The sequence below is a fragment of the Plecotus auritus genome (assembly GCF_963455305.1).
Source record: "Plecotus auritus genome assembly, chromosome: 9".
Classification (NCBI taxonomy): Eukaryota; Metazoa; Chordata; class Mammalia; order Chiroptera; family Vespertilionidae; genus Plecotus; species Plecotus auritus.
The window spans coordinates 135,659,111-135,686,578 of record NC_137783.1 but is presented as its reverse complement, the minus strand read 5'-3'; the positions used below and the strand labels follow the sequence as shown (position 1 = coordinate 135,686,578).

The 27,468-nt window shown below is 40.9% G+C and overlaps 1 protein-coding gene across 3 annotated transcripts in view; it reads left to right on the top strand.

Moving 5' to 3' along the window:
• The first annotated feature begins 1,534 nt into the window (after positions 1-1,534).
• CTNND1 (catenin delta 1) overlaps positions 1,535-27,468 on the top strand; it is a 48,117-nt gene continuing 22,183 nt past the window's right edge. For 2 of the 3 annotated variants that reach the window (XM_080688182.1, XM_080688181.1), the window contains exons 1-3: positions 1,535-1,753; positions 25,681-25,799; positions 27,019-27,308. In XM_080688182.1, coding sequence (XP_080544308.1) covers positions 27,114-27,308 — 195 coding nt within the window. In that variant the 5' untranslated portion in view covers positions 1,535-1,753; positions 25,681-25,799; positions 27,019-27,113. The remainder of the gene's footprint in view (positions 1,754-25,680; positions 25,800-27,018; positions 27,309-27,468) is intronic. The other variant, XM_080688183.1, reaches the window with a different exon arrangement.

Below are 27,468 nucleotides of genomic sequence, written 5' to 3'. Positions count from 1 at the left end.
ACACAGGCTGGGCTATATTTTGAATATAATCTACAAATACATTAATGTTAAATGACTTGTCCAGGATTACATAAGTAGTAAGCCAAGAGACTTTATTCACTCATTCATCTGTTGATATAAGACTAAGCTCTTGGGATATACCAGTACTAGAAAGACACTGTTCATGCCTTCATGGAATTTATCTTCTGGTGGGGGAAGACAGGAAAATACACACACACACACACACACACACACACACACACACACACACATGAAAAGGGAAGGCAAAACACTTGCAAGTTGTTAGTGGTGGTGTGAGGGAAACAAGACCAATCCATTTCTAGAAAATCATACAATATTTAGAATATGGTTCTGATCTAGGAACCCATGAAATCAACAAACATTTCTGTGCTGATTGTTTTCCTTTGGCAATTACCTTTGGCTTTTGAACTTGCTGTGGAGGAGCAGTAATAAATGGAAAGTAGAGTTAGAAGATGTGATAAGGTAATAGGAGATGATTCTTAGATAATGAGAGCTAAAGTCTGTTCATTCTAGTTTGTTTAAAGCCCATCAAACAAGTGCTGTGATGCCTGTTTGGTCTTCTAGCACTTCTCAGGCATTCTTTTGGACACTTTAGACCAAATATGAGGGTCTATGGGACTATATATCAAACATTGGGTGAATAATGGCTAACAACATATTAAGCTAACTCAGAAAAAGAATACCTGTATAATCCTTTTTACTTTCTAGGACAAGTGTAATAAGAGAATGTATGAGCTAGAAGCTTGAAATTCACAAAGAAAGCTAATTTTCTTGATGTGAGACTTACTTTTTCTTACACATACTGTTACCTTCTGTAACTATATTGCTTGTTTATTGGATTCCATTTATTCTGTCCCTCAAACGCACATTATTTTAATTTGGGGACAAATGGGAAGACAGTGATTTTCCTCAACAATCCAGTGGATTCAGCTTCCTTCTAGTTGAAAGTATAGACATTAAGAACTGTTTAAGTCGAGGCATTTATTTTTTTCTAATTAGCTCTAATGCAGTTAAACCAAAACAATGAATCTGTAAGTTTACCTCAGATATCCTCTATCATCCCAATCAACATATAATAGTCTTATTTTTAGGATTTCTGTCTCCCTCGCTCCCAGTCTCCCTTTGGGAAAATGCTTTGGGGTAGAAAGCAACAAATCAAATAGCAGCAGGCAAATGAAATCAGCTCTTTTCCTCACCCGGAAAGGAAGGGAGAGGGAGCAAGAGCCCCACCCTCAAAGAGAACCGAGGGCATGCCCTTCTATAAAGCCTTTGGGCCCCCAGAGCCCTGCGGTAACTCCTCAGAGACTATACGGTTTTCACTTTAAATATAAATATATATATAAAACTTCCCCGTCTCTCTCCTCCTCTCTCTCCTTTTTTTTTTAATTTCCTATAATGAAGTTTCCTATTGGATAAAATCTGCTCCCTGATTTATGCCTGGCTCCTATTGGAAGTTCTCAGGGACTGACATCACTTAGGAAAGCGAGGGGGTAGGGCTGCCAGATCAGTTTGTCACCACCCAGGCTCCCTAGCCTTTGGCTGGGTGCAACTTCCATTTTAGGTGTTGGATCTGAGGGAAAAAAAAGAGGGAGAGAAAGAAGACCAGGAAAGATCCTGAAAGGAGGAAGAGGTGGCGAAAAAATCAACTACCTTGCTGGATTTGTCTTTCTCAACACATTGACGAAGCCTTGGGTTTCTTTCTTAAAGGACTGGTTTACAGAAGACATTTGAGGTGTGTGCCTTTTAAAAAAATGTGTATTCAGACGGGTAAAGGAGGATAACCCAAATCGAATTTTTGCCTTACGGCAACCAGAGGGAATTTAAAAACGAGAGAGTCTGCTATGCTGACGGGTGACTTCTAAGCAATTATTAATTTTTCTTCCTACTTACTTTGGGGAATTTTATTATATTTTTTAAAGGCAAAATATTCAAGATTCAGAAACAAACTTCTAGGTCTCTCTAATAGAGATGAATAGATTCAGAGGGGTGAGAGCAACTCCATAAGTTTACATTTTGGTGTGTTCTTTGATTTTATATATTTTTCTGGATTAAGCTTACAAACTTGTATTTTCAGAGCCCAAACCAAAGGTTGGGTTTTTTTTTGTTTTGTTTTGTTTTTTGGCATTTTGCGTGTGGGTTGGGAAAGGAATTTGTCTGGGTCGGAAGCTGGTTATACATATGCTACTTCATGTGTTTCAAAACTTTTCTTTCCCTTTTATCATTAGATTTGTGGAAGTGGAAAGTTGCTGGGAGCTTTGCAGCTTAAACGGTGGTGTTTTTCTCCCACAGAGAGTTTGAACGGCCCAGATCGGTTTCAGCCCAGCTATTCCTGGGTGGATCCCTCTTTTACTTTCCAGGTGTGGTGGGTGGGAGCCTCATTCTCCTGCTAGACGTTGCCTCCCTGCTTTGCCTTATAAAAGAAAACAGATGGGTCCATGTTAACTGAATTGTAATCCCCTTTTCTTCTAAAACTACCTTTGATGGCAAAGATTTGTGGAGGTGTTGTATTTTCAGTCTGTAAATACGATAGTATTTGGTTTATGTGCTGAAAGGGATTAGGAAATCTTAATCATGCTTTTTAGTTCACCTGAGTAAAGTGGCAACACACCTGAAAATATTTTCAGCTTTATGCTCTCTTAAAGGGCCATGGATTAAATAAGGTTAGGCTAAGAGAAAACACTTATACTGTACATACAAACTTTAGTGTTTAGAATGGATTTGAGAAAGCACAAGGGGAATTCTTATTTTAAACCAAACTGAAAGTTCTTTTTTGGAGGTAAGTTTTTGTTTGCTGTGAAATCAGAAATCTGTAAGAGCTAAAGGCCCATGACTGTGCTTTCAAATCTTATACTTAATTTTAAGATTTGTTTGTTTTTGCAGATATGTTCTTGTAAAAATACTGATTCTAGATAATTATATAGCCAACTCATCAGTAGCTGAAAACTGAGTGTTCTCTTCCTTTTCCTTTTGAAAATGGGAATCAGTCTGAAAATTATTGCTGGATTAGGTGCTGTCCTAATTGTAACAAGATGGGCCTTAATATGTAAACTGCTCATTAGCTTTAAACTGATATGTCTATAACCTCTGATTTTTGTGCTCCCCCCCCCCGCCCCCGCCAATTCTTTTTTGACTATAGTACTTCCTCGTATTTCTTTTCTAGAACTGAGAGTATTTTTTGCAAGATGATTTCATCCTTATGAGGTTGTGGCTTCATAGGAAACAACTTTGTTCCTCCTTTTAATATAATCTGCAAGGGCTACAGTAAGATTTTTCATGTCTGGATCTCATAATTATAGCAAGTGCAGTTAAAAAGAAAAAAGACAATGTCTACAATCTGTTGGGCTCTAGTTCTTATTTGATATTTTCCAATTTATCTTTCAAATGTTCTCTCTGTTTTGACTTCAGCCTAGGGAGGTTTCTTGGTGGATCTTTGAAGGGTTGGTCATATTGCTGCCAGAGTGTCGGTTTCCTACTCAACCTTTAGGGGGAGGGACGAGGGAATCTGAAGGAGTACAAAGGCAGTTTGAAAATAGGTTCTGGATGACTGAATGGTGGTGATTTGGGTCCAGCTTTAAATACTGGGCTTTGTGTAACTGCAGTGAGCATCCTAGTTAACTGTCGTCCAGGACTATTGCCACGAACTGAGGCATTGTTTTAACTGGTATGTACTATAAAGCCTTTTGGATGATAAAATGGAAGATTGTCTTTTACCTCACCTCTACTAGTTCTTTCAGGAAATATAATAAGGGGTACAAATAAGTAAATCTTTAAATTTTTGTTTTGCTCATCATTTCGGTTTTGGGATAAAAAATGACAAATAAGTATGAGTTATGCAGATTTTTCTTTCCTTGTTTGACTCCCATGTACTGTTGGTTTCTTTGTTATATGACTAAGGTATAATCTGTGTTCCAGGTGAGGGTCTCTTGTAGGTGGTTAGAGTTGTAGTGCCTTTCTTAGGGTTCCAATTATGGAGAGTCAGGGGGGCTAGAACATGTTCTTTCAGCTATTATAAGAATTGGGACTATTGGAAATCTAAAAAAAAAAAATAAAAAGCTCCCAGTAATTGCAATTTATCCTTAAGTTTATGAGGTAGTTGCTCTGTAGGGATGGGTGCAAATAAATTAAGCATAGATCACTATTCAATTGGAATAAAAATTATTAGCTCTATATAATTTATTGCTTTCTATTTTTGTATCTGATGGCCCCCGTTATTAAATGGCAGTCCCTCTCCCTCTCTTGTTTTTTTCTCGTGGTGCTAAGCATTTTGCATAAACTACTTACTTGATTTCCCACAACAAATGTTTTTGTTTTCTTAAAGAATTTGAGCCTCAGAGAAGCTGAGGTTTGCTGGAAATTTTACTGCCTGTTAGTGGCCAAGACCAGGATTAAACCCTGGCCTGACTACCTACCAAGTCCACAGACTTAACCACTAATGCACTGCCATTCTTCAGAGAGAATAGAAAAAAGATCCAGAACTAAAATCAGCCTTTGCTAAAGGAAAGGGTGTTTCATTTTGCAGAGGGTCAGTCCTCACTTAGATTTATTTCTAACCTCCTCCCTATTGGAATAACATATGTAAAAAATCCACTGTCCATAAAGCAATGGAGAGCTGGGTATGCTATCATGGATATTATTTCAATCTTTAGAACAGGGATCTTTCCATATGCATACCATTGCTGTCCATTTTAAAATTTACTGGAAATGCCTCAAAGTTCATTGATTATCAGTGAAATGTCTTCCAGAAAATTTTCAGGCATATGGTTTGGAATGATACTACCAATTTGCAGGGCAGAGGCTTATAGCGGGTAGTTCAAATGTTATCACACGGTATTAAAATTATCTATTTACTTTTGTCTTTCCTTCTAGAGTATGAGCTGCTAGAATGTAGGTATTATCTTATCACTGAGATGTTCAGTAAGCCTTGGTTAAATAAGGATCTTGATGTAATGAGTGAGGGACCTTTGTGGGGAAGGCTGAAACGAAGTTGAGATAGGAAGCAATACCACCTAGATTAATAAAATTGAAATGTAATTTTGAAACTTTTACTCTAGTCTGTAGTTTCAATTTCAACCTTTGATTCATCTCCCACATTCCATTTTTAAGTAAAGTTTCTGGAAATATTGAAGACTTAAAATTTAAAAATTTCTTTAATTCTGTTTCTTTCCTGGGAAAGCAGTCCAAAGAATAGTATAAAAAAGTAAGGGTCACCCTGGCCAGTTTTGCTCAGTGGATAGGGTGTTGGCCTGTGGACTGAAGGGTCCCGGGTTCGGTTCTGATCAAGGGCACATGCCTGGGTTATGGGCTTGATCCCCAGTAGGGGGCGTGCAGAAGGCAGCTGATCAATGATTCTCTCTCATCATTGATTTTCTATCTCTCTCTGTTTCCTTCCTCTCTGAAATCTATAAAAATATACATTAAAAAAAAAAGTAAGGGTCTTCATCAGTTCATTTCATAATGTAGACAGCTGTTAACTTCAACCATTGAAACCTTAATGTAGCCACTTCTAGGGGAGAGGAGCTAGTTACCTTAAACATATTAGGCCAGCATCAGGGGAGTATTGCTTTCAGCCAAGTCAGAAGTGAGTGGTTTTTATACTTGTTGATAAGAACATAAAAAGCTTGGGATGATAGTTTGAACATTAGTGTTTCAACGAAATTGTGTTTGGATATCACCATATTGTTGGTCACTGCTTCCACCATGAAACTTAAGGAGATTTTAAAAAATATATATATTTTATTGATTTTTTTACAGAGAGGGAGAGAGAGTTAGAAACATCGATGAGAGAGAAATATCAATCAGCTGCCTCTTGCACACCCCCTACTGGGGATATGCTCGCAACCAAGGTACATGCCCTTGACTGGAATCGAACCTGGGACCCTTGAGTCTGCAGGCCGACGCTCTACCCACTGAGCCAAACCCGTCAGGGGGAAACTTCAGGAGATTTTGTTTACAGAGTGTATTGGGAAGTTTATGAGTTTAAGAACCCAAATTTTCATGTATAGTTTAGAATAATAGTAACAAGAAACTTGCCTAAAGGAATGAATTGTAGGTAATCAGTGGGTGATTTCATGTTCTCTTCTCTCGCAAAAGGGGTTTAATGCCATGAGAAGCTGAAGTAGGATTACTTTGCCCAATGCAGCTGCCTTTAAGGTTTCTAATAGAAAGCATTGAGATAGCCTGGCGGGGAGATTGTAAGGAGGGGAAAACAACTGTTCAGGTTAGAACTAAGCTAGGGGAAATAAGGGCATGGATTTATTTGTATTTAGTTATGTTGTATAATGTATTTTTGGAAGTACTTTTTCTCCCTAATTCTACTTAGAATTGCATGTTGTTGATTATTAAATATTAAGCATTGAGAACATGGCCCACATTTACTACTCCAGTTTAGGGACAGTGTTCCCCATTTTTAGGGCCACTTCTCCAGTGAGTCCTTCAGTCTGACTCGAATAGTGTGGGCAATTTAGATCAGGCATGTAGTGGGAATATTATAAGGATTCAGAGTTTTCTTTATTTTAAAGCAGCCTTTAAACAGGTAATTTGGGCATTCCTTTCACAAAACATGTCCCATTATATGATGATAAAAGTAAACTTTTAACTTTTAATTTTGAAAACATTTCAAATTTATAGGAAAGTTGCAAGAATAGCACAATAATTCCTATATACCCTTCTTTCATTTAGACACCATTGTTTGTTTGTTTTTAAATATATTTTACTGATTTTTTACAGAGAGGAAGAGAGAGGGATAGAAAGCTAGAAACATCAATGAGAGAGAAACAACAATCAGCTGCCTCTTGCACACCTCCTACTGGGGATGTGCCCGCAACCAAGGTACATGACCCTGACTGGAATCGAACCCGGGACCCTTCAGTCCGCAGGCCGACGCTCATACCACTGAGCCAAACCAGTTAGGGCATAGACACCATTGTTAACATTTGCCACAGATGCTTTATTATTCTTTATTTTTTGATCAATATGCTAACCAAACAGGAACTTTCCAATCTGAGAGTTCCATAAATAAGGAGAGGCAAGGCAGCATAGCATAGTAGGTAAGAGCATGGATGCTGGAGCCAGACTGCCAGGGTTCAAATGTTGCTCTGCCACTTACTAGCCATGTAATATTGGGTAAATTGTTTAATTGCTCTATGCCTTGGTCTCTGTGTCTGTAAAATGAGGACAGTATTAACCATAGCAGGACTGTTGTGACCATTAAATGATTTAATATATTTCAAATTCATAGTACAGTTCCCAGCTCATGTTAATACCTTGTAAGTGCTTGCTACTAGAATGGATGCTTTAAATGAACTCAAACATAATTTGTCTGTTGGAATAAATGCCCTTTAAGGTCTTAAAACCTGAGACTTTGTGGTAGATATAGATGCTTATATTAGAGAATAAATGGGCTTCCTGGATGGATAAGCTAACTTTTTTTAATGGGAAAAAGTATCTTTAGTAATAGTTAAGTTTGGGAATGGTGTGGGTGTGGTTGTCCAAAATAAGGATGCTGTGGGGATGGATGGATAACTTTTAATGAAGTAAAGTGAGGTGTGAGTGGGGAAAGAAAAGCAGGTGGCAAGCTTGAATATTTTGCAGTAATTTCTTCAGAGACTTGGATGCTTTAGTAAAAAAAAAAAAGAAAAGCAATACAAGTGCCTCTCATCATTTTGTATCTGTGAAAGATAGAATTCCAGCATTCTAGGGTAAACTTTAATTTTGGCAGAGAATGAATTGAAAAAGCTTAGTTTGGGTTTATTACTCTTGACTTTGAACCAGATTCTTTACCTTGAAGTCTCACTTGTTCAACTAGGATTTTCAAGGATAACATTCCATTATGAGTGGTTGTACAGGAAACAGTTACATAGAAATGAAGGCAGGCTTTTACTGTCCCTTTTCTTGAAATAAACCTTCCTCTTTTATATTCAAGAAACATTCTCTATTTTCAATCCTTATTTATGGACATTAATAAAACGGAGACATGTAGCAATTTTGAGTTCACCAATGCTTCCTGTGAGAATTGTGCTTTTTTAAAAAAAATATTTTTATTGATTTCAGAGAGGAAGGGAGAGGGAGAGAGAGAGATAGAAACATCAATGATGAGAGAGAATCATTGATCGGCTGCCTCCTGCATGCTCCCTACCAGGGATTGAGCCCACAACTCGGGCATGTGCCGTGACCTTCAGGTTCATAGGTTGATGCTCAATCACTGAGCCATGCCAGCCGAGTGAGAAGTGTGCTTCTTAAGAAAGAGGTCTGCTCTTATATATGGAACTTGAGGCCCTGTGCATGAAATTCGTGCATGGGGGGGGGGGTTGTCCCTCAGTCCGGCTTGCGCCCTCTTGCAATCCGGGACCCCTCTGGTAGGGTCCCTAAGGCCTGGCTGGCGATCAGGGCCATCTGTGTGGCGCTGCTGCCCTCCTGCCACTGGTCGGCTCCCTCTGCAGGTGACAGGCATGGGGTGTGATTGCTTGGCTGGCCTGGGCCTCTCTGTGGGGTGATCACTGGCCAGCCCTGCACACCACCACAGTGTTGCTGGCCGGTGGCCTGGGCCTCCCTCTGTGGGGTGACCGATCACGGGACCCCTAGTCCATTGCACTGCAGAGGAAGGTCCCCCACCCCCCCAACCCAGCTAGGGCTCCACGAATGATCGCCGCACAGAGGGTGGCCAGGGCCTCCCTCTTCGGGGCGATCGATTGTGGAACCCGCCCATTGATCGCCCCGCAGATGGTGGCCTGGGCCTCCCTCTATGAGGTGATCGTGGGGCAATGGCAGGGCCCCCCTGACCAATCGCATGGCACCCGCCTTGGCTGGCCTGGTGCCAGTGCGTGTCATAGCATGGTCATCCGGAAGGTTGTTCTGCTGTTTGGTTGTTCGGTCAATTTGCATATTATGCCTTTATTATTATAGAAGATAGTCAAACTGTGGCCTGTGGGAAATATATGTATTAGATGCAGCCATGTTTGGAAACCTCTAGGTTTCTTCTAGCCTACAGTTTTCCTTCCTTTCCTTCATACTAAATAACCCATAAAACTAGTGTTCTGAATAGTATTTAAACTAATTTCGATTGGTATTCCATAGCTTTCTGTCAGATTCCCCCACCCAGCTCTCCACATTTTTTAACCAACTACTGATTTTCCTAGTTTTCTCCTTTTTGTTTGCTTTCCTGTTCTCTGGTGTCTCCCTTTCCCTGCCCTATCTTATTTTCGCTTTAGGTTGTTGGTCTTTATGGCTGTTGTTGCTTTGCCTCACTAACACTTAATATGGAAAAAGTTTCTGATTCTTTTTAAAAAAATATATATTTTATTGATTTTTTACAGAGAGGAATAGAGAGTTAGAAACATCAATCAGCTGCCTCCTGGCACACCCCATACTGGGGATGTGCCCGCAACCAAAGTACATGCCCTTGACTGGAATCGAACCTGGGACCTTTCAGCCCGTAGGCCAACGCTCTATCCACTGAGCCAAACTGGTCAGGGTTGATTCTTTTTTTTTTTTTTTTTTAAATATATTTTTATTTATTTTTTAAAATATATTTTATTGATTTTTTTTTTTTACAGAGAGGAAGGGAGAGGGATAGAGTTAGAAACATCAATGAGAGAGAAACATTGATCAGCTGCCTCCTGCACGCCCCCTACTGAGGATGTGCCTGCAACCAAGGTACATGCCCTTGACCAGAATCGAACCTGGGACCCTTCAGTCCGCAGGCCGAAAGCTCTATCCACTGAGCCAAACTGGTCAGGGCTGATTCTTTTTTTTTTTTTTTTTAAATATATTTTTATTGATTTCAGAGAGGAAGGGAAAGGGAGAGAGAGATGGAAACATCAGTGATAGGAGAGAATGATTGATTAGCTGCCTACTGCAAGCCCCCTACTGGGGATCAAGCCCACAACCCAGTCATGAATCCTTGACTGGAATCGAACCTGGGACCTTTCAATCCGCAGGTGGACACTCTATCCTCTGAGCCAAACCAGCCAGGACTGATTCTTATTATAGAATAAATTGTACTCATGTGCTAAAGGTACAAATATTAGGCTACTGCTTCTGGTTTATTTCAATTAGATCTAGATTAGGATTAACTGTTGTCATCCAAGAAGATTGATCTCTTTTAGTAATTCAGATTAGTTTTTATCTTTTTGATTTCAGATCTCACCCACATTTGCTAGTTAATTACTCATTTTGGTTAATTTGACAGTAGAGCAAATGAAATTTACTTTTTCCAGAGTATGTCAGGTTTGTGTGTGCTTCCCATTTTGTTCTATATTGGAATACAGTAGCACATTGAGAGTTCTTTGTGGAGTGAAAAGTTTTTTGTTTTAGGAAGCTTGTATTTTAAGAAACTAAAATATATTCTGATGGTTGTGGACATAGGACATTGTTATAGAAACTAGGTCAACTTTTCAATACCTTTATCAAAGCACCTACAGTTCATTGCAAGTGAAATAAATCTCATTGAAATAAAATAGCTGGTGTATATTCAGCACACTTTTAAAATAGAGTAGTCTATTTTAAAGGAGAAGTTGGTGCCAATCTGATTTCTTTCCACCGTTTCTTTGTTGGAATGGGAGTTCTATAACCCCTCTGCTGTTCTGTTCTCCATTGACTACTTTGTTAAATCAGGGCAGAGTTGGCTATTTGAATGTCTACCTTCCTGAAGGTCAGCCAAATCTGCAGGTGAAGCTACAAGGAGACCCCAATTGATGGGCCTAAGATAACAATGAGAAAAAAAGGTTATAGCAACAAAAATGAAGCAAAGTTGATTTTTTTTTAAATTTAGCTGTTTGTTTTCATTAAAAAAATAAAATATTCTTCATTCAAAAGAAATTTGAGAATTTACTGTATGCTGTACTAAAAAGTATACTTACCAAATAGACCTCACAGAACTGGTATTATAGTTGAAAGAGACAGATAAATAAATAAGCAACAAATACATATTATGTTATTGAGAAAAAATAAAGTAGGATATGTAGGGTGGTCAATAAGTGCAAGGAGGGATATGAGGTTTTTTAATAGTGTGGTCAGGGAAGGCCTCACTTAAAGGTATGTTTGAGAGATATCTAAATGAAATTAGGGTGGAGTCATGTAGATAAGAGTAGAAAGTACAAAGGCCCTGAGGCTGGTTTTCACTAGCCAGCCAGAGAGATGGGAGAACTAGACCTATTCAGAGAGGCACCAAGGAGTGTGTTGAGGGGGAAGGAGAGGAAAATATAGGACCTCATCATGCACTGTACAGTATAAAGAAAGTTGTCTTCTCACTTCAGATCTCGTAGACAATAGCTGTTAACCTTTGTGTATTTGTAAGGAGTTTAGGCAACATTTGACTTAACTGCCATCTTTGTCCCATTGCAGAAGTTCATGTGAGTGTAGTCAGCAAATAATTTGCAGAGTAGCAGATTTTGCATAGGTTGATGACCCTTGTCTAGGAGAATAATAGTAGGGCAATGACTTAGAATAAGCCTGTCTGTATTTGGGAAGTGAGATCAAAATTTTCTTCCCTAGAGAAATATATTTCTCTACCTTCTTATCTCCATAGTTAATTTTCTGTGAACAGAAGTAATAACCTAAATCCGGTACAGTTCCCTTTTGAGTACATTTGTTGGTTTGGTTTTTGTGCTTTTGACCAAATATTATGCCTGCCCTACTTATCTCTTTTCCTTTGCTTATTTGACCAAAAAAACAAAAACAAAAAACAAAAAAAACCCCACAAAAAAAACAACTGCAGGTTCCCCAAAGTCCTAATCATTAGGATTTAATGGCTTTCAGGGACCATTTTATAGGTTACCATATCCATATTTCTGTCTTGCACATTGGGGGAGATGATCATTCCTGATAACTAATTGTATGTCTTTTTCCCCTTTCCATATGTATGTTTCAGCAGTAAAGGTTATTAAAGCATACACTGAATTACTTGGCCTGGTAGACTTTGGTAAGATGGAAGAAGCATCAACTAGTGATGTTCTGTGGTAACCCCATATGGGAAAGTAAAAGGATTTCTGATTACCAGAGTACTTGTGTCTTGAATCATCCATTCTTACTTTCCCTCTGTAGATTTCTGGTTTAGCTAGTCTGTCCCTCAGTGAAGGAAGTCTCTCTGTCTCCCTCTCTCTCTTGTTTGGAGTTTAGCTTGACCTTATTTACCCTCTGTTCTTCCCTGTAATTATACCTATCTAGTTGTCATCTGTTACTTAATATCATCCTTGGGAGATGACCTCAATCATGAAACTTTTTCCCCCCTTCCATTTCCTTTTCCTATGGTCAGGTAACTGTAACATCTTGCATAGGAAATATTCTAGGCAATCAGAGATTCCCCCAATTATTTTTACAAATATGTTTTTATTGATTTTGAGAGAGAGAGAGCGAAAGGGAGAGGGAAAGAGAGATAGAAACATCAACTGCCTGGATTGAGTCCACAACTCGGGGATGTGCCCTGACCCCCTGATTGAAAATAGAACTGGTGACTTCTTGGTTCATGGGTCAACACTCAACCACTGATCCACATTGGCTGGGCTCCCCCAAATTTTGAAGTTGCTTTAAAATAACTGCTTGATATGTATTATGTTTACATTTGTAGAGGTTTTTAGTTGTCTTGAAAGTATCTTATTCAATGCCATTTTTCTTTCCTAAATCTTTAGTGACACATACTACCTTGTGGGAAATATTTCTCTTTATGGTTTTTCTAAAAATGTTTTGCCACTCACTTAATCCTACTCAAACCAGAAGTTAAAATGACTTGCTTGGATGTGTCAGGGGTAACACTTGAATCCAGAGCTTTTGGTTATTTCTATTACTAGAGGCCTGGTGTGTGAATTTGTGCATGGGTGGGGTCCGGCCAGCCAGCCCCTGTGGGGGCCCATTGGGCCGGGCTGGCTGGTGGGAGGGGCTGTGGGTGGTTGGCCGGCCAGCCTGCCTGCCCCCGATCAGGGTGGTGGTAAGGGCCGAGGGCAGTTGGTGGGCGGCCTCGCCCCTGATCAGGGTGTTGGGGGCTGATCAGGGGCCGGGCTGGCTCGGGGGGTGGGGGGAGAGGCGGCAATCGGGGTCCAAGTCAGGCTGGTTGGCTGCCTTAGTGCATGTCATAGCCACCGGTTGTTCTGGTCGTTCTGCCATTCTGGTTGCTGGGCTTATATATATATATATATATAGATTTAGATATTGTCAAAGAGCTAGAGTTCTCTAGGATCCTAAATGCTAGATTTAGGACTTTTGGATTTCTTTTGGGATGGAATATTGAACCGATCCAATCTTTCAAAAAGTGGCACAGTTCTTTGTTCCTTGGAGGAAAGTTAAACTAAGACATTTTAAAAATAATCTTTTTGTCCAACCTGCAATGTAAATAAGGATATCCTCCAGAGTAGCAACTCAGAATTCCAAAGGGAGACAGTTCTTTCTAGGTTCTGAGTCTAGAATATAGGATTTAGGACTGTGTTATTCCATGTATCCTTATGTTTAAATCCATGCTTTCAGGTTTGAGGACCACAAAACCTAAACATTTGAGTTAAGCGACATATCTATGTGATTTCTCAGGTGAATGGTCATTTAATTATTATGAGAAGTAGAGAAGAATAGTTCATGATAGTGGACATGGTGAGCAGGTGGCTAATCTCAAATTTTCTACCACACTATCCTATACTGTTTTGGAATTACAGATGTCACCACCTGACTTGGGGGTTATGCCAGCACTCTTGAACTTGCCTGTTAGGGGAAGGGAAACTTTTAGATAATCTTCATTTCCCCTCTCCATTTTGAAATTGTAGAACAAGTCAGGAGAGGATGTTAACATTGAAACTCAACTGGACAATTTGTTTAAAACTCGACAGGAAGGGCCAATGTCACTTCCTGTCTGTAAAGGAAGTTCTGGCTTCCTTCCCTTCCTCCTTGGCTAACTCTGGTCAACTTAGAATGTGGGTGGGGAGGGGCTGATCAAGTTAATACTTTTAACTGGCTACCCATGCCTTGAGAAATTGGGTTACCATTAATGTTCAAGTGTGGAAACATGATGTTCTCTCCATTCTTTCCTTACTTGAAACACAGAAAAGAGTGCTGTGTGGGCTCCTATCTCCTTGTCCTTATGTGGGAGCCCCGTACTAGGGTTGGCTGTTGCAGTCCAGGAAGCCTTCCAATCTCCTAGGTATTATTTTACATTCAACCTTATATTGCCCCTGTGTTTTCTGACATTTGAAAATAGATCAAGCAGTTGTAGAGAAAAAAAAACTGAAATCCGTTTGATACTGAGGGATATGTTATGGAAAGGAGAACATAATTAGGCAGAGGGGAGGGGATGACAAAGGTTTCTTATTTTTACATTGAGCCAAGAAAGCATTCCTTCTTAGTGGGGCCAGTTGGCACTCTTCCTGCTATTTTGGTCCAGGCTTCTCCTTCCTACTGGCCTGTCAATTGTATTAAGTGTTTGATGTGAGTTTGAACTGTGGTCTCTGGAGTTGGGGGGGAGGGAGAGTGGTGGAAACAGCTGGTGCCTTCATCAAGCTATCTCAATTATGTTTCTTTTCAGAGTGGGGATGTGGGGGATGGTGGGTGGCAGAGGGACTGGATGTGTTTTAGCGGAGTCCCAGTATTTTTCACACAGTGGAATCGGATTCTCTCAATTCTGTGCAGGATGCTGGCTAGTTGGAATGTAGCTAAACCTTCCCCAATCGCATTCTTTTCTCTGCCTCCTCTCTGTCCAGTGCTTTCAGCGTTGGGCCTGATTTGGTGCGAAAGGGGAATGTGGAAAGTTAGCAAAACAGATTCATGCTTTTCCAACCATTGAGTATTCATCTTAAGTCGTTGGGCCCCTCCATTGACTTTCTTCTTACCCATTCATTACTCCTTTGGTGGGTTTTCCAAATATGTCTGCAAACAGCTAGAGATAGAATTAGAACCAGAACCTCTGGTGAAGTCCTGCTGAATTGTAATGAGTTGGCTATACTAGTCTCTTTCCTCCCTCACACCCTGGGTGACTATATTTCGGAGTCAGCACTCCTTTTCTGTTTCACCTCCATTCGAGGCAGAGAACCTGTCAAGCATCCTTTTGGAGTAGCAGCATTGCTCTAGGTGTGTCCTTGTTCTGTGTCTCTGGGGTGTGTCTTTTACTTCTCTCTCTCTCTCTCTCTCTCCTTTTAAGTATCTCAGAAAGCTCTCCTACTAGACTCTATTATTTTTGTTTGCTTTTGTGTATCCACCTCCCACTATAGTACTTAACTGACTGATTTATTTGGCCTGGGCTATGAATGAGGGAGAATCTGATAAGAATACTAACAATTGTAATTAATTTTTCAGTTGTTCTTGAGAGAAAAAGGGAGTTAGTCTGATTCAATGCTAGGTAAGAGATCTTAAACTATTGTTTTTGTGTGCTTCATTGATAAAATTTGCAGTGGCTAGGCCCTACTTTTGAAATTCTGTTCTAAAACAGTGTTGCGAAATATTCTCTTTTCTCTCTAGCCCTAGAATGGCTGACTATGGTGTATAGTCCTGCCCTACCTCTTTCTGCCTAGTTATATCAGATTTAGACATGTACTAATTTCTTCTAAGTTGTGCTGTTTTATTTCTTTATTTATTTAAATCGTCACCCGAGGATATTTTTCCATTGATTTTTAGAGAGAGTGGAAGGGAGGGAGAAGGGGGAGAGAGAAACATCTATGTGAGAAAGATACATTGATTGGTTGTCTCCAGCACAAGCCCTGACCTGGGCTGGGGATAGAGCCTGCAATTGAGGTACAAGATACGTGCCCTTGATCGGGAATCAAACCTGCGACCCGTTGGCCCTCGGTGGGCGAAGAGGGGGGGACACGCTCTAACCACTGAACACAAGTGGTTAGTACTAAGTTGTGCTGTTTTAGACTTAGCTCCTTTTGCATCATGTACTATCTAAATCGGAGTTTAGCCCAGAGTACTTCTAATAGATCCAAGAATGGTAAGGAAATTAGGAGAAAGAAAGGGAGGAGAAAATATGGTGGTATATTATGCCTGGAATATCCCTCTGGTTGGAGAACTCTGCTGAGCCTTGTACTATGCTTTCTGCAAAGGGAATTGAGCCCTTTGGGCAGAGGGCTTTACTTTGGATTTCAAGAAACTCTGGCTAACAGAGCTTGACTTTGTCTGCATCTTTGCTTCTGGGGTTAAGGGCTAAGGTCCATTGGGCTTGTACAAGATAATGGAAAAATGTATCATTTCTCCCAGTCTTGGAAGCAGCTGAGAACCCTTATTAGGAAGGGAGGCTTTCTTTTCTGACAAGGTTCCAAATCTACAGCCCCTGACCCAGAGGCGGGGAGTGGTGAGCAAAAAAAGCTGAGGTTTTGTCTTGACCTCTTTGTTGCCAGGGCTACTGTGTAATTCTTAGGGGTCCTCCTCTCATTCCCTAGGGGAGTAGGGAACTTTGCTCCTAGCACCTGCTGGTGCCTATATCCTGCCTCTTTGTAGGGTGGAGTCTGCTGCCTTTGTTTGTTCTCTGTGGGGCCTCTTAGGGCTCAGCTTTATGCTTGTGGGGGAAAAGTGTTTGAAAGACTTTGAGGACAGTGGAAATGGGTGATGGAGAAGGTGACAGAGGATGTGTCCTAGAGTAGTTCTCCAGGTGGGAATATTCCATTGACTGAATCCAGGTTGGAGATCAGATTGACATGATGAAGCTTTCTTTGGGATGTATTACATGTAGCTGAGCTGAGTATAATAGCAGCAGTAGTTTTAAAATCCCCAGTGCAGTGTCTCCAAAGTGAAGAAACTTGCCAAGTAGGAATCTTAAAAATCCCCTTACCCACTCCAACCCTAGATCCACACACAACATCTTTCTGCTGATTTTTAAAGGCCTGAGCTTTGTCCTGTGCAGCATTGGCTTGGGGCAGGGAGGAGGGTTGTTTTCCCTGAACATGATAAGGAACTGAGCAGGGCAAAGTGGGAGCTCTGGCTGGTGATTGGTAGACAGGATGCCCTGGAATGCGGTTGGCCTGCAGCCCAGAATCCAGCACTTTTGTATTTGTTTGTTTCTGGGAGACTGTGGTCTGGTGCTACTGTGACAGGAAGTGAGAAAGCTGGGAGTGGGGAAACGGAGAGGGGCGATGTCTTTGTGGTTCTCCTGTGAAATCTCTTTGTCCTTGGAGAGGAGCTCTGCTGCAAGCCTCTATTGAGAAGAGAGCTGCCTTTGTGTGTCTAATAGGTCTTGGAGCATCTAGCTACTCCGAGGGACTAGGGATGTCAATTCTGACTGTGGCCCTTTGCATCTTAGCTCTTGAGTTACAGAAATGTGCTCCATCTCTTAGCATTGGGGATCTCACTGTGTTTTTGTGTGTGCTACGATTATTTATAGATCTCTAAGATTTAATTAAGAAAGAAATTCTAGAAGGAGATAGATGTCTATGTAATTTTTAAACTACATATTGCAGATATTTTGGTGGGTCTGAAAGGCATTGCTGGGGCCCTACATTTTAGATCTCGTCCTTTCAATTGGCACCCTACTACATCCAGAACTGGAGAAACCTACCCATTCTTTGATTTCAGTATTGAGAGGTATTGGCAAGTTTGTTTGCACATAACTAGGGAATGATTGGTAGTTTTCTGGGCCTCTCCTTCTCCCCCCTCTATCTAGACCAGTGGTCGCCAACCTTTCGGACCACCAGTTGGCGACCGCTGTTCCAAAGGTTTCCTTAAACCAGCCGTCACCAACCTTTTGGACCTCACGGACCACCGGTTCACGACCGCTGATCTAGACTGAAATAGCACCCGTAGCACTTCTCTGTTCCCCTCCTCCTTCCTTTTTTGCCTTGTTTTGTCTTTTCCCTGCCCTCCATTCCCGCTGTGAAATGGGCATCTCTTCTCACTGTGGATTGGGTGGCTGAGTCCTTAAACTTCTTGCCAAGCTGGCTAGCCCCAGAGCACATACACACAAACCAGTCTTTGATTGCTGGGAAGGACAGCTGCCCTAGAGGCAGATTGCTAACATACCGCTAGAACAATCCCTCCCCTCTGTTCTGTTGCTGGCTAGCACAGTCTTCCCTGTTTCTAGTTCCTTCTGTTTTCCACCCCAACATTGATCTCTGCGTTTGGTTTAGTAAGATGTCACATTAAATATGAGAGTAGGGATATTTGTGATTAGAGTTTCTTTCTTGATATGGGGGCTATTAGAAAAGATGGCATATAGCCAGATGTCTAGAACAGGCTTTCCAGTGGAAAGCTAAGTGACTTTGTACAAATTTTGTACTGTACAAAGTAGTACTACTTTTCTCCCCGCACCATCCCTCCTGAGTTCTTGTTCCTTATAACATAGGAAATCTGAGGTAGATTGCAAGCTATTCTTCTACAAAATTGAGAAAGGTCTTGCTCTTTAAAGTGAAGGTAAGCCGAAACCGGTTTGGCTCAGTGGATAGAGCGTCAGCCTGCGGACTGAAGGGTCCCGGGTTCGATTCCAGTCAAGGGCATGTACCTTGGTTGCGGGCACATCCCCAGTAGGGAGTGTGTAGGAGGCAGCTGATCGATGTTTCTCTCTCATCGATGTTTCTAGCTCTCTATCCCTCTCCCTTCCTCTCTGTGAAATATCAATAAAATATATTAAAAAAAAAGTGAAAGCAATTTATTTAAAAAAAATAAAAAATAAAAAATAAAGTGAAGGTAAGACCAGAGGTCTAGCTGCTTCCACCCCATCCTCTCTCACCTCGGTCATTTCAACTCTACTGGAGTTAGAATAACTTTTAACCACAAGAAGCATGGAAACTTCATGCTCCTTTCACTCTGTCCAGGAGAAGAAACATGGACTTGGAGTAGAACAGATGCTTTTCCAGCACTTACTGGTATATGGCTTTGGGCAGGATTCTGAATGCTTCTGACATATAGTTTAAAAAGGGACCAGTGCCCTGGCTGGATTGGCTCAGTAGTTAGAGCATCGGTCCGAGGACCCAAAGGTCTTGGGTTCGATTCTTGGTCAAGGGCATGCAGTACTTGGTTGGTTGCAGGTTTGATCCCTGGCTGGGTTTGGGGCACGTGCCAAAGGCAGCCAATGATGTGTCTCTCCCCGCCTCCCTTCTCCTCTTCTCTTTCTCAAAATCAATGGAAAAATATCCTCGGGTGGAGATTTAAAAAAACACCAAAAACCGACCAAAAAAAAAAAAAAATCCTCAGGTGGGGATTTAAAAAAACACCAAAAACCGACAAAAAAAAAAAAGAAAAGAAAAGAAAAAAAGCTAGCTTCAGTCCCAGGTCCTTTTGCTTACTGATTTTTGTTTCTCACATTGATGTTTCTCTCTCTCTGACCTGACCCTCCATCTTTCCCTCCCTTCCTCTCTAAAAAATAGAAAATCAATAAAAAAAGAAAAATAAAGGGGCCAATATTACCTCAGAAGTTGTTGAAAAGATTATGTGATAACTTATAGGGGGAGATTAATAATTAACAACTCACAACTTTTCTTCCCCTGTAAAGTCATTTTTTTTTTTTTTAAGATAGGGAGAAACATTTTCTTCAGCTCTCTGTCCTATAGATGAAATAGTAGTACCTTCACACTTCCTCTGATTTCCTTATAGACTCACACCTCCTTTCTCTTTGTTGCTTGCCTCAGAGGGAACTGTATACTAAACCTGATGGAAGGGGTTGTTGCTCTCTTCAAAGGGCTCTGAGGAAGCAGGACCATGAAAATACGACTCAGTTACATCCTCAACTTTTCCAAGTGATCTTCAAATGATGGGCAAAGAGATAGTGGGAGTGGGAATGCCATAGATAGAAAGTAAGGAGGGGTTGAGGGTGGTGGTTGGTGAGAAGCTGCCTCTTTCAAAAAGGAATGTGGAGCTCAGTTGGGTGGGTGATTTCTAGTAAACCCTAAGGTTAAGTTTTTTTTCCATGAAAAATTTTTTTCTCCCCTACGGTAGGGTACGAGGTGTCCTAGATAATTTTAGAATTTTTCTTTTATGACACAAGAGTTAAATAAATACCTTTCCATTTTGATTAGACTTTTTCTCAGTGCCCATTGTGTACCTGACCTCCCTCTCTTTTTCTCCCTCTTGTAGGAGGAGAAAGGCAATTGGCCTCTCCCCTTCCTCCAGTCTGACACCTCCCGTGGTTTTTGCCCCTCCCTTTTATCTTTGTTTTCTTATCGGCCTCTCCCTAAAGCTCTGCTTTCTCCTTATAAGGCTAAGTGAGGCCCTTTTGGCAAAGTTGCAACAGGGATTCAGGTAAGTAACTTAGTGTGCCTCAGACCCTCAGGATTGAGAGAAAATTCTGGGTTATCTGTCCCAGTGGAGGGCCTTGGAGAGGCATGTGGATGATGGGGGAGGAGAAGGAGGAGGCCTGGCCTGAGAGATCAGAAGGACTTGTTAGACCAGTCCTGTGTGTGTGTCATACATGCTAGAGAGAAGCAGGTTTAGTTTCTTTCCATACCCTTTCAGTCCTGGGCCCCCTCACTAGCTGAGAGCCACACCCTTCCTTTGCTTCAAAGCTAGTCAGTCCGTCATTAGCCATTTTAGTATGTTATGGTTTGGGGGGGCGGGGCGGGGTTTCCAGAATACTTGAGAGGGGAAGAGAGCAAGAAGAATGTTCCATCTGGTTTCCAAATTTGGAGTTAAGATGGTAGAGGTGATTTTTAAAAAAATTTTAAGTCGCAGTAAAACTTTAAATCCTGACAGGTAACTTTGGGCCAGCTCAACCTCCTTTTAACAAGGAGTATTTTAAAAACTTGTATATTTATTTTTCTTCTTTTTTTTTGATATCCCAAGTAGATAGAATGTATCATTTTTTGAAAGACTTCCTTAAGTCACCAAAGAGATTCATGGTAGACACAGTGAATCTTTATCAGAGTGAAACTCCTTCAGTCAACCTTTTGGATGCTCTTAAGGGGAGAAGGAGAGCCTAGCATAAAAAATCCACAGGGAAGTTCAGAAATTGCTAGCACCTAAACAAGGCCATTTCCAGAATATCAGTTTAGTAACTATGAGAAGTGCTCAGTTGAAATGAGATTGTGAAGTAAGCAGAGTTCTCTTTAGCCTTAATGCAAATCATGCCAGGTTTTTAGGGTTAGTGCAGGAGTGAGACTGAAATACTAGAATTGTCTGACTGAGCTTCTGGAACATCAAATGGTGGTGGTGGGGGTTACTTAGGCTTTGGACTGTGGTACAAGCATTCCTTGTGATAAGAAACTATGGAAAAATTATTGACAAAATATATTATTTTAAAAGTAAAATGGCAATTTTCTCTTGCGGTTGAACAAGAATAATTGCTTTGGCCGAAACTGGTTTGGCTCAGTGGATAGAGCGTCGGCCTGCGGACTGAAGGGTCCCGGGTTCGATTCCGGTCAAGGGCACGTGCCTTGGTTGCGGGCACATCCCCGGTGGGGGGTGTGCAGGAGGCAGCTGATCGATGTTTCTCTCTCATCGATGTTTCTAGCTCTCTATCCCTCTTCCTTCCTCTCTGTAAAAAATCAATAAAAATATATTTAAAAAAAAAAAAAGAATAATTGCTTTGAATTTTGGGACAAATGCCAGTTAAGGGAAATTAATACTTGTTAGGTATCTAATAGACCTACCTACCTTTCTTGGCTTGAATGTATATAATGCAGTTCTGTAGTATTACAGGTACTATATATAAGTATATATTTATATATATATTTAAAAATATTTTTATTGATTTCAGAGGAAGGGGAAGGGAGAGAGAGATAGAAACATCAATGATGAGAGAGATCAATGATGAGAGAGAATCATCAATCGGTTGCCTCCTGCCTCCTGCAACCTGGGCATATGCCCTTGACTGGAATCGAACCTAGGACCCTTCAGTCCTCAGGCCGACACTCTTTCCACTGAGCCAAGCCAGTGAGGGCCAGGTGCTGTATTTTATTGGTCAGTATTCTTCAGTGGGAGGGGGCTCAGTGTGCTTTAAAAAAGCAATTTAAAATCCCTAGGATGACAGAAGAGGAGTTTTGCTTATCATTGCTTTTACAGGGAGAGCATAACTTTGTGACATTGGTTTTGATTTCAGAATGAATAAATAGGAAGAAAGGAGGAAAGCTGATTTTGGGGCTGGCGATAGAAGATAAAATTTCTTAAGGACTCAAAGACTATTTTGTAGGGTTTAGAATTCTTAGGACACATAATTTTCTCCTCTTTCCTCAGAGGTTTGCTTGCCTAAGTCTGATCATATCTTTGGATATACTTACCTGAATTGCATGGAGGTACAGAGAGGTTCAGAGTCACCCAGCCTAAAATTTTACATATATTAGCCCATTAAAGCTAAACTCTGAAAAAGTAATAGAAATAGAAGCTTACAGGGGTTATAACTTCTCTGTGTTCACACAGCTAGTTTTTGGCAGAATCAGGACTTGAACCCAGGTTTTTTGACCCCTAGTCTGGAGTTTGATTTTGTTTTTCCCTTTGAGAGTGTAAAGAATTCCTGTAGTCTACAGGACTACTGTAGATGGGAGAGGGGAGCATGTGGAGACATGTCTTTTATTCAAAGGCCCTACCAATACCGCCAAAGTCCCTTGTGTTGCTATTTCTACTATTATTTGTATTAATAGCTTTCTGTGTGTCAAGACATTTCTCTTAGTACTTTATATGGATTGTCTCATTTAATCCTCATAATCACCCTATGTATTTTATTTCTCCCATATCACAAAAAAAAACCCCTGAAGTTTAGAAATTGTGGTACTTTGCCCAAAGTCATATAACTAAGAAGCAATGGAGCTGGGATTTTAACCTAGTCAATTTGATTCCAAAGTCTGTTCTTAATTGCTAAGAAACGTAATTCCTAATTATATTTCTACGGCCAGTTTTTAGTAGAACAAATCATTATAGGGACTGTGCTCCTGGCAAGTGATTTTTTTATTTTTTGCCCTACTACTTGGTTGCCATTGTCTAACTGTTTGGTCCTTCTGGGTACTTGATTCAATTTAACTATTTTTGGTTTGGAATTCTTACACAAGAGACTGAATATTTAACCATTGTCATTACTTGAATACTGGAGTCTTGCCGTGGACTCATAGGACCTGTGGCTTGTTAAGAGTAAAATCAGTTATTTCCAGAAAATCTAGTCTTAGCGGGAGTAGCAAGGCTCATTTTATGTGCCCTGTCCCCTTCACTTTGGGAGTTCCATGATGGTCTTTTTTTAATGAGAGCAAGTGTAATGTATTTGAAAATATTAAATGGCAAACCTGGAAAGTTGTTGTGTTGGTCTGGACTCCTAAGACCTTCTTGACTCTATCAAAGTCAGTTAATGGTTTACAGATTCTGGTCTGATATATGGCATGGAGAAGAATCTTTCCTTAAGTCTCTGAGTTTTGTGAAGCAGTGTACTTAATAACTTGCCTAATTCCTTCATTCTCTTCCCCAACTATGCTTTTTTTTTCCTTCCATTTATTTTCATTCCCCTACTTATATCTTTTATGTAGACATGTTGATGATCCTTTAACCTGAAGATAAATGAATCCCCCCCCCCAACCCCTCCTTTCCTGTGATGTTGAGGAAAATGCTCTCAAGGGTTGTAGGGGAGAAGGGCTGGACCACCCCTCATACTGGACTGAATTTTTTGGACTTGACAGCATGCAGTATAAAGAGAACACAGACTGTGAAATGGCATAGATCTGGGATTAAATTCAAAACTTGCTATTAACTGAGACCTTGGTAATTTCTTCACTTAGAACCAGTTTTCTCATTTGCAGTAAAACTTCCTTAGGGTTGTTGTAAGAATTGCCAGGATAATAAACATTTAGTAATTGTTAGTTCTTTTCACCTTAATTTTCTCCTTGGTAATAAACTGCAAAGGCCTCAAATAAGGATTCAAGAACTTAGAGCAGAAGTGTAATGTGATGATGACTGCCAGTCCCTGGAGAAGCACTCTATGTCCCAGAAATACTGGCCGAGGTGGGACCTCCTAGTAAATAGAGTTGGAGTGGGAAAACAAGCTTATTCACTCCTTAGAACCCAGTTATGTTCTTGATTCAATTATTTTTACCTACTAGTTCACAAAATACTTTTGGGCTGAGGCATTACCATTAAGTAATGTAATGGGAAGATAGAAACTAGCTCTTGAAACAACTTAATACCTCATATTTGTATGACATACATTATCTCACCTTATCCTACAGCAACTCTGAGTTAAACTGGGCTAGTGGTATTGGGATTTTACTGAGAACATGGCAGTGACCTGCTGCCATTGTTGGCTAGTGGCAGAGCCAGGACTGGGACCAGACTTCTGAGCCCTATTCTGGTCCTACACAGCCTCTGCTTCTACTCTCTTTCAGGCAGAAAATTTCTCTATGTCTAGGAAATCTGATTTCTTTCTACTTAACTATGCTGTCCTCCTCTCCAAATTATAGTCAAGTGGTCAGCTTTTAAAGCCTTGAAGCTAGGAAAAGATACTGCTTCCTGACTTAGAGCCCTGAGTAGTTTTCCTACTATTCTTCCTAACTCCCTTTATTGAATTAAAGTTGTGAGGGCAAAAAGTGGCCATTTATGACAGGGTGACAGACTATTTATCTGTGTAGTGGGGAGTGTTGTCACTGTATACCCCATAGTAGTGGTAGTTTGAGCTTTTATTAGCAAAGAAAATTACAGGGTAGAGGCTGCCAGAGTGGTAACTGCAGTTCAGGCCCTGTTGAAACCCAGAACTGGAAGAATCCGGAACTCGAGTCCTCTTGGTGTGGAAGGTTCATAGGTCATTGTAATAGCGGATATGGCAAGTGCTTAAAATGAAGAAATGGAGATGAAAAGGGAGCAACATTTTAAAAAAATAAGGGTACTTATTAAAGCCATTTGAGTATACTGTTGGAATATAGGGTGAGAATATGAAAAAGTAACACTGGGCTTTGGAATGAAAAGAACAGAAGTTGATAAGTGATTGTGGGAGCCCAGAACTGGAAGTGGGAGGAATTTAGAAAAGGGCTACCACATTCTTGGATTTAGGGACTGGATCCACTGGAAGAAGTCGTAGTGATGGAAACTTAAATAGGGAGTTTATTCGGCACCCATTTATCAGTTACTCTGGGTACTCTTGCTTGCTGAATGCTCCATATACAGGCATACCTCATTTTATTGCACTTCACAGATACTGTGTTTTTCACAAATGGAAGCCAAGATCCTCCACCAGCAAAAAGATTACATACAACTTGCTTTATTGCAGAGATCTGGACCTGAACTGCAGTATCTCTGAGGTATGCTTGTATTCTAAAGCAAAGAGACCCAAGTGTGCTTGGTGGGGCTCTGGAGAGCGTGGGAAAGGGAACTGAAGCAAAGCCTAGGCTAGTCTCCACATGTCTTCCCTACTATACTATTGCACTGGTTTCTCAATATCTTTGTGGGCATGCTGGGACTGGGCTTTGAGGTTTCTGTCTTGGGAGGGGGAAGGGCATTCCAACAGCGTTTTTTCTTTTTTTCTTTCCAATTTGGTTGCTGGAACAGGGGGTAAGTGAGTTTTCATTCATATTATAACCTGCTCCTGATTCTGTATATAAGTACAAGTAGAGGAACCTCTGATATGACAATAGGATCCAGGTTTTAATGAAAGCTACATCCAAGGTCCAGGTATCTGAAAACAGAGCAAAGTCCAAAGGACGTTTGTCACATCAAGCAATTCCCAGTCATATTTTCAGTTATTCCCTTTCATTCCCAGATTGTCTTTCTCCCAGTACCTGCCCATGCTCTTTTTATTTTTTAATGCATTGGGTATGTTTATTTCTTCTCTCATTTCCATTTTTCCTCCAAATATTTCTGCAGCTCTCTCCTTCCTGCTTCCTCCTTGCTGTGGTGGCTGGGATGCTTCTCCCATGATTTTTCGAATCTAGACTGGGCTGTTCTCTGTGTTAAAACAATCAATTACGACCTTCTCTTAACAGGTGTGTATGGAAATATGTTTATTAAGAATAAAACATTTAAGTGCCTTTTTTTTTAGGGGTTGATGAGAGGGTGGGGGATAGGGGAGAGGATTTATTCTAAAATCTGCCTTTCAACATGGTATATTTTGGATGGCCATAAAGTCTGCCATAACCAGCATGCAAGAGAGAAACCCCATTAAGCCCAACAGTATGACTACAATGCCCCTCCATTTACTAGCCAGCTTGCAGTTTATGTCATATGGTATGGGAAACTCTTCATTTCTATTTAACTGTCATTTATTTTATAAGTAGTACATATAAACTTTGTAGATGTTTTGATATTACCTAGAGTTTAGGATAAGTAAAGAGGTAAAAATATAGTCTGTTTAGAGCTTCTGCTGGATAACAGGGGTGTAGGAAGTTCTAGGCATTGCTTGTCTGAGATTACAATATGAACTACTCTGAGGGATGGTTTCCTAGTTTGAGCCTAATGTTTCTTTTCTTCCACAAGAGCTGAAGGACACTGAAAATTGTGCCTTTTTACACAAGAGGTTTTTTTGGTGGCTCTCTTGCTTTCTTGTCTCTGTTAGCCAAGGCACATGTTTTGCCCCCAGTGCTGTAGTATAGTTTTGAAAAGTAGAAAGCCTCCCTCATAAATGTATTAAATATGAGGGCCTTAATTTTGTTTCCCAGCTTTGTTGGTGGGAAGTTTTTTCTATACTTCATTTTTTATTGGTCTTAATTAGCATATTCATTTAGTATATTTTGCCACCAATGCAGCAGTTTCAGTGTTCAGTTTTGGGTGAGATTTTAAGTAAGATTTGTAACTGTCCCTTTATCTCTAGAAGTGGCTTGTCCCTTCACAACAGTGATTGTTTGTACAACTTCCATTAAGTTGATGCCAGCAAAATTTTCCAGGGAAAAAGAATATAATTTTAATCTCATGTCATGACTACAGCACTTAGCCACATTCTTCCTCTCCTACCAACAGTGTAGAGACTGGGATCTAGTTGTACCTTACCTTTCAGTAGTTATTTCTGGAGGGGTATTAAAGGGGGTAATGGGCAAAGGATCCTGCTTGAGCAGACACTGGTGATGGGTTCTCAGACTTGGTGGTGGCTTGCTTTCTGCACTGCAGTAAAAACCACAAGAGGGCATCTTTGGCTCTGGGATGAATAATTCATCTGTCTACTCTGACCTGTGACCTTTTCTCTCCTCTCTCTTACTTTCTCCCTGGTAGTGTGAAGTGAGGGGGGCCTTCTCCCTCCTTCCTCCTCCCTCTGTGTTCCACCTTCCTTTTTACCCTGCCCTGCTGCGGCTCTGCCCCTTACCTTCATGGACGACTCAGAGGTGGAGTCGACCGCCAGCATCTTAGCCTCTGTGAAGGAACAAGAGGCCCAGTTTGAGAAGCTGACCCGGGCGCTGGAGGAGGAACGGCGCCACGTCTCGGCGCAACTGGAACGCGTCCGGGTCTCGCCACAAGATGCCAACCCACTCATGGCCAACGGCACCCTCACCCGCCGGCATCAGGTAACCCCTCTCTCCATCAGACCTGCAGGTAGGACTTCGGCCTGGTCATAGAGAGGCTGTGATTCTTCTTGGGAAACTACTTTCCTCATGGTGACGGGCTTCCCAGAGCCGATGTTTTATGCTGAATCTTTACAAGGAAAACAAATACTGATTAAGAGAT